This window comes from Apaloderma vittatum, unplaced genomic scaffold (assembly GCF_000703405.1).
Source record: "Apaloderma vittatum isolate BGI_N311 unplaced genomic scaffold, ASM70340v1 scaffold12579, whole genome shotgun sequence".
NCBI lineage: Eukaryota > Metazoa > Chordata > Aves > Trogoniformes > Trogonidae > Apaloderma > Apaloderma vittatum.
In genome coordinates, this window is record NW_009735893.1 from 252 (window position 1) to 7,620 (window position 7,369).

Below are 7,369 nucleotides of genomic sequence, written 5' to 3' on the forward strand. Positions count from 1 at the left end.
AAAGGCTGGTTCTGTAAGGCCCTGTTTTAGGGTATTTGATAGGATGATGCTCAACAGCCCGATGCTTCATGTCTAGGAGCCTGCACCCAGGGCAGGTTCATCAGCCCTTGGCTAGGCATCCCGCTTACACATCCGAGTCCTGCCTAGCTAGAACTGTCCAACTGGCCAAAGGAGACAGCCTGCTGAGTGATTCTTAAACTAGCTAGTCAGAAGTGTCACTTATAGAGACTTTTTTATGTAAAGCTCTGAACCTTCCTTATCACACAGTTGCAAGGTACTAGTCTCTTGTCTAGAGGTAATCACGGAATCACAGAATGTTAGGAGTTGGAAGGGACCTCAAAAGTTCATCTAGTCCAACCCCCTGCCAGAGCAGGATCACTCAGAGTAGGTCACACAGGAAAGCGTCCAGGCAGGTTTTTAATGTCTCCAGAGAAGGAGACTCTGCAGCCTCTCTGGGCAGCCTGTTCCACTGCTGTGTCACCACAGTTGATGTGCATTTTCTACTTGCTAAGGAGAAAATCTACAAAATATGTGCACCGATACGATCCACTAAGGAGAGGCATACAGGGAGTGCTGATCTTGGGATATGCAGTTAGATTCTGGCACGAAATTCTTGCCAGCTTCCTGAAATTTAAAGGCCTGGAAGTTTTTCTGGGCGTGGACTGAAGCAGATCTTTGGATGGCCAGAGAGCTTTACTGATGATGACTTAAGTGACCCATGGGACAGAAGGGAGACTTCTGAAAATGCCATATGATCTCTAAGGTCCCTTCCAGCCTAGGCCATTCCAAGATTCTCTGCCAGTAGTGGGGGGGAGGAATATAAAATCACGTTTTTGTGGCTTATCAAATAACTTCAGAATAACATCAGTAATTGTAATGAGATATAGGTAAATTTAACTTATAGCACTTGACTCCCATCCATGTAAGTGCAGCCTTCTTTACTAGTTGGTCTGTTCTTAATAAATTTAATTTCCTCAAAAGAGTAAATGTGACATGCCTGCATAAAATGTATCATTCTACATTTTACTGACTTGATCATTGCTGATTTTTATCAGACAAAAAAGTTGTCAAAAGGTCAGGGAACTCAATTTAAATACTGTAAAACTTTGTGTCAGATGAAGGCAATACTACATATTTCCCGTGAAGAAGAATTTGTGTTACAAGAGGGCATAATGCAAGTAAGTACACGGGAAGTTAGAAAGAATTCATGCCGTTTTTTTGAACATGTCTTGCACATGTCTTGTGTACAGAACACGCCTATTTTGTAATCAGTGTGCTATGAGATTAAAGAAAGATTTTGCTTATACAGAGAAAATGTAGCAGCACCATTTAAAATAAGGCTGCCCAATTCTGAGGTTGCACTGACAGGGAGGAGCATGCTCACGCAGCTTTCTGTATGGATTTGCTCAGTGTGCAGGCGCTGCTTTCCTTGAAAGAGCTCTGTAAACCGCACCACCACTTCTCTTCTTGGTAGCAGTGGGAAATGGACTGCAACGCTGTATATGATGGGTTGAAAACTGTTGCAGATTTGTGATTTAAAGTCCTATTTCACCTCCAAACCAGACACTTTTGAATGTCAGGTGGACCACTCTGCTGAAACAAGCACCGTAAATAAAAAAGCACCGAGGTTTTTTTTCTTGATTTTGTTTGGGTTTTTTGTTTGTTTGGTTTGGTTTTGAAGCACAGTAGTTTTGCTTTGCTTAGGACTTTTCTTCTGGCTGCACTTCATTCCGTGTGGTTTGACGAAGCTAGATTTTGACTGTTCTATGAGGGAAATAAGGAAGAATTTTCAAATGGTTCTAAAATATGTATTTATTCAACCTTGTTGCACTAGTTTTCCAAATCCTTGTCTGAAACAGTTGTTTCTGTTTGTATAGCATGCTTTGGTAGCACCTATACTACTTTTGAGTTTTAAAAAAATGCTTTTTATTTAATGTAACATGTTTATAAGGGTTGCATATGTAATTTAGACTCAGTAAATTGGTTTGATGTGCATAATTATTTATATTAAAGTGTGATTTTTTTTAATGCTATGATTTTTTTTACCCAGTCTCATTCTAGTGACTTCTTAAATCTTTTACTACTCATTCTTTCTTATAGTGAAATAAAATATCCATAGGGCTGAGACATAAATATTGAATTTATTATTTATTGGAATTATTATTTATGTTTTTTTCTATCAGCTTAGGTCACTAGTGTATTGTCATCTGTGTTTCAAAACTGTCTTGCGGTTTGTTTTTGTATTTCTCTGAGCTTGGATGCATGGGCAGAGAAGGTTTCATCTTTTCTGTTCTCATATACGATTGAATAGTATTTGGCTTGCTAGAAAGTACCTTTTAAAACCAAGCAGTTAAAAAAAAATAAAGATCTAGAGAGCTTTGAATGTTTCAGCTACTTTTCCTAGGGTGAAAACTGCAGGATAGAGGTTAATATTGATGTTGGAATTTGATGCTTTTTCTAGACGACAGCTTTATGTTCTGATAACTTTATGCAAATACTCTAAGGAATTTGGATAGTCTTAAAGAAATTGAAGACTTGCATATCGGCATTGTAATCCTTAATAAGTGACTTGAAACTGTTGGTTTATAAAGTTTTTCTTTTCACCCTCAGATAGGTGAGAGCGGAGATCCCAAAGCCTTTCTGATAGAAATTTCTTGGCCAGAAACATATCCACAGACAGCACCGGTCATATCCATGGATGCTTTCTTCAACAACACAATGTAAGTATTTATGACAGCTTCGCTCTCCAGCCTTGTACGTAGGGGCTTTTTGGTTAACAAGCTTTTCTTCATCCATCCAGATTGTTGTTGAGTTTTACGATTTCTTTTAGATCTTCAGCTATTAAGCGAAGTATATTGGATAAGCTAATGGTAGAAGTTGAAGCGAATCTTGGAACTGCTATGACATACACACTTTTTGAATATGCCAAAGATAATAAAGAGGTGTTCATGGAAAATCAGCCTGTTAACACTGTGGTAAGAAGATAAATAATTCAGATTTTAATCTCTTGCTTTTAAAACTGAAAAGAAAAATGGTTATTACAACTCTAAATACTTTATGGCTCTGTCTTTAAGTTGTTAATCAGTATTTGGGAATACACATTAGTGGCTAAACAGTGACACACCGAGTATGGTGCCACAATACTCTGTGGTCATAATTGTTACATTTAATTGTTGTTTTGCTCTTACACCAAAACGTTTGTGGGCTGCAGTTCTGTCCCACAGAGTAACACAAAAATGGAGAGTTGGATGAGAAGCAAAACTAAAGAGATCTGAAAGGGAGATTAAAGGTGTCTGCTGGGGGAGGGTGGCGTGGCAAATTACTGCAACCTTGCTGGGATAAAACGGGTTGCATAAGTGCACCTCCAGGGTCTTGGATGAGTCAGGCTGGGTCTATTTGTGGCTCCTGTGTTGTGTAAGGACCTCGTTGGCTGTTGCGGTGCTGCAGGTTTGCTTTGAGGAAGGAAGGAAGGTCTCCATGTTTGGCAGGTCTGAATCCCTTCAGACAAAATCCGTAATTAAATTGAAAAAGTGTAAGAGGTGCCCTTTGCACCTCTGAGGAGGGGTAAGTGCAGTCCCCAACACGCTGTTTAAAACTACTATCATATGTTGATTAAAAGCTGCAGACTGCTGACAGCATTGCTTCTTTCTGATAATGAGGATATTTCAGTATGTGAGGTTCAGTAATCACACACAGAGGTATCTTTGGATCTGATATGAAAAATATTAACAATCATTTTTATCCTTCTCAGACTTCAGTAAGCAATAGTATTGCAACTGGAACTCCTGATGTGCCAGCAAGTAAGAAAAAAGATAAAAAGGAGCAGTTATCCAAAACCCAGAAACGAAAACTAGCCGATAAAACAGGTTTGTTCACTATAATACTGCTTTATTTGAGCAGTAAGAGAATCCAGATTTTATAGCTGTAACATCTTGCTAGGGTCAGAATCAGTAGTCATTTGTTTGTAAGATTAACTGCTTTAAGCCTGTGGTTTCTGTTTTGCTTGATTTAGATAAATAATTCTTGCCTGAGATGTTAGTTCTGGTCAAAGGAACTTTTTATAGCGTGGGTGTTTCAAGATATCATTGGTTTTTTGTGTGGGTTTTTTTTTATTTCAGTTTGTGATAAAAGTGAAATTTTCAAAAAATACTTCGGGGAGGAGAGCATTTGGGGCCTCTAAAAATTCATATTCAACACAAGATATAGTTTCTTGATGGGCCCTCATAAATAATTCTCATTATTAAAAAATTAATTTCTAAATGAAAGTGTTTTGGAACCTCATATACAATGTTTAATTTAGTTTTTATCTCGGATAGAGGTGCTTCTGCAGGTGCTTTATGCCTTCAATGCAATGGTAGTTTTTTTGATTGAAATGCATTCAATATTTCAACTAATCCTGCCAATGACTTTTATGAGATCAACTTCAAGTTTTAATAATGACCTCAATAATATTGTTCTATTACAGCAGTAAGTTGTAGCCTGTGATAGCAATTTCTCCATTTAATTTACCTAATCTAGTGTGTAACTGACAGATTAAATTTTGACCGTATAAAGGAACAGTTGCACATAATTTTGTTCCTTGACAGAATGCACCATTGCTGGTCAGCCCAGCTCATGCTGGAGTTGCCTTCTAAATTGTCAGATGGACCGAGGCATTTTTATTTAAACAGGATCACTCTGAAGAACATAATGTGATTAACACTTTAATCACAGAATCACAGAATATTGGGGGTTGGAAGGGACCCTGAAAGATCATCTAGTCCAACCCCCCTGCCAGAGCAGATGTCTAATTTTGTCCTCATGGCTTTGTAGTGGAGAAATTAAGGGGTTTGGATCTTTAGAATTCTGTGCGTTGGTTTTAAAGAAAAGCAAAGATTCCCCTTAGCCCGTGTGTTGAAAAGAAAACCTTCTTATTCTGCAGATAACAAAGGGGAGCTTCCACGAGGATGGAACTGGGTGGATGTAATTAAGGTAACATGACTGTATTATATACAATATTATGAAAATACTGCATATGTACATTAAAAATAATTTGTACTTATATCTAAAGAAAACTAATCTGATCTTTTTTTCTTTTCTTTCTAACTTTGTTTGGATTTTACTGTGGTGTCCGATTCATTTCTATATGCATCCAGCATGTAAGTATTTTCAATTTATTTTTTTTTTTAACATTAACAAGGTTTACAAGAACTAGTAAGAACTGTTGCTCGTTTTGGAGTAATTCACATTAGTCCTTCTGAGCATTAGAGTCAGAAAGGCTTCAATTCCTCTCTGAAATTTGTTGGTGTAGTATTTCTGTTTTATTTCTTGAGCAGTTAAATTTTAGTTTCATGATGAGAGAGCTTTGCTAGAGAGCTTTGCACTGCACATATTCTGTCTTCACATGGCAACGAGATGTAAAATAAAGTTAGTGGTGCTACCAGATTCTGGAGGGCAATGGATAAGTAAGCAGAAAATGGGAGTTGTCCCAAGTGGGAGCACCGTGTCTCCTCCAAGCCTGAGCATTCTCTGCCACAGCTCCAGTGAATGATTCTTTTCCACTTGCTCCCTCAACGTTGATTTTTCCACCCTCTTGACTTTGCTGATACAGTGGAAATCAGTGTAGCTGCTTGGCAATTTTGAAAGCAAGCTCTTGTATTTTAGGCAACTGTAAGTAATTCTTGGTGTAAGACCTAGCACTGGTTCCAGCTGTGAAATAAGAGCAAGTAATCGATGGTGGGTTTGGGCAGAGTCCTTCTGAGGGACGAGTGGCTATTTCTAGTGGATGTCTTGGATTCCAGACAGATTTCACGATAGATGCACTACATTTAATGCCTAGAAACTTAGCTTTAAAAAGTGAGAAATAGTAGGGTAATGTCTCTTTTCATATTGTGTAAATTTCTAGATGGGGGTTCTCTCACAGACATGTGGAGATACTCTTCCCATTACTTCATTTTTTTTTTTTCTTTTTCTTTTCTGAGAGCTGGTGATGGAGTCTTCAAATTAAATGGAGTACCCTCAGCTTTTTCTGGGGTTTTGTGGTGGTGGTTTTTTTCAAATCAACTGTAGCATTCAGGAAATAAGCTCTTTATTTAGTGTTTAAGCTCAAGAAATAATTTTTGATGCTTCTCAGTCTCTTGGTAAAGTAGCATATTCAATTTGTATTATTAAATATACATGTGTTCTATGTAAGATGGAGATAATGTTGTTCTTGTTTGCTAATAAATGGAATGGCAGTCTAAACTTTGAATACTTTCTTTTTGTGTCTCTTTTATAGTTAAGCAAAACTGGTTCTAAAGATGATGAATAAAGGACTTTGGTACAAGGAAACTCCACCTTTTAATACAGTGCAATTTTGGGTCACCATCTTTCTCTTAATAACTTTCATATTTGTTGAAGTGAACATTTTATAAAGCTCAGTTGCCTAACTCGCAAACCTGGTCACACAAGTTTATCTAGAGACTATGTGGTCTTCTCTGGAAAAAACAAACAAACAAACTTGCCTTAAATGAAGGTTAGAATGTGACAAAGGATATAGAGAGCCAATGTGGTGAAGTGATTAGTGCTACATGCGGTGTTTATTAATTTATATTTTATTCTGTAGTAAAATCCTGTTATAGTGAACCCAATGATACTGTAAATATTTCCTGATGTTATTATTCCAATTGAAGAAAAAAGCACTATAACAGTGATTGATCACTTGACAGCATAATTCATCAAAATAAATTATTCCATGGAAACAAGACCTTTGTCATTTGTTTATCTAATATGAATGAGAAGGAGAACATAAATATTGGTACATTGCAATACAGACTAGAGCTTATGGTCGTGGTTTCATTAGTTACTGGCTGAAATAGCAAATACTAGCGAAAGCAAGGCCAAATATTCTAGTCTGCTCAAAAATGAGTAGTTACAGCAGGAGTATGTCTTCTTTATTCTCCAACGGTATCCGTTAGTCTTTCTCCAGTGTGCATCTTTACAGAAAGTCGGATGTCCAAGGGGAGGGAAAAGTGCTTTGTTGCACGTGCTTCAACAAGTGTCGGGATTTTGTAGCTCTTAGATTGGAGAAATGGGCCTTCCTTGGAAGTGTTTGCTGACTGAGTGGTGGGACAATGGGAAGAAGTCAGTAAAATATATTGGGAGAACTCTTTTTTTTTTTCCCCCTAACCTGCTCTCATATCAGAAAGAGAAGTCATCTTTACTGTATGAGCAATTACTGAATGCAAGATGCCTTAATGTCCTTTATTATTTTCGTTTGGTTTGAGATGAACTTTAATAAATGCCTATTTATCTGCTATGGTGTGTGTTTATTCTTTTTTAATTGTGCATTACCTACTGCACTTCTAGGGCCGACCTTGAACTTGCAAAGGATTTTCTATTACCAAGAAAG

The 7,369-nt window shown here is 37.4% G+C and overlaps 1 protein-coding gene across 1 annotated transcript in view; it reads left to right on the forward strand.

Annotated features, from left to right (window-relative positions):
- The window catches only part of RWDD4 (RWD domain containing 4), a 7,152-nt gene extending 186 nt beyond the window's left edge, over positions 1-6,966 (forward strand). The window contains exons 2-7 of the mRNA XM_009876774.1: positions 2,611-2,720; positions 2,831-2,975; positions 3,752-3,866; positions 4,922-4,971; positions 5,136-5,138; positions 6,257-6,966. Coding sequence (XP_009875076.1) covers positions 2,611-2,720; positions 2,831-2,975; positions 3,752-3,866; positions 4,922-4,971; positions 5,136-5,138; positions 6,257-6,289 — 456 coding nt within the window. The 3' untranslated portion in view covers positions 6,290-6,966. The remainder of the gene's footprint in view (positions 1-2,610; positions 2,721-2,830; positions 2,976-3,751; positions 3,867-4,921; positions 4,972-5,135; positions 5,139-6,256) is intronic.
- Positions 6,967-7,369: the final 403 nt, after the last annotated feature.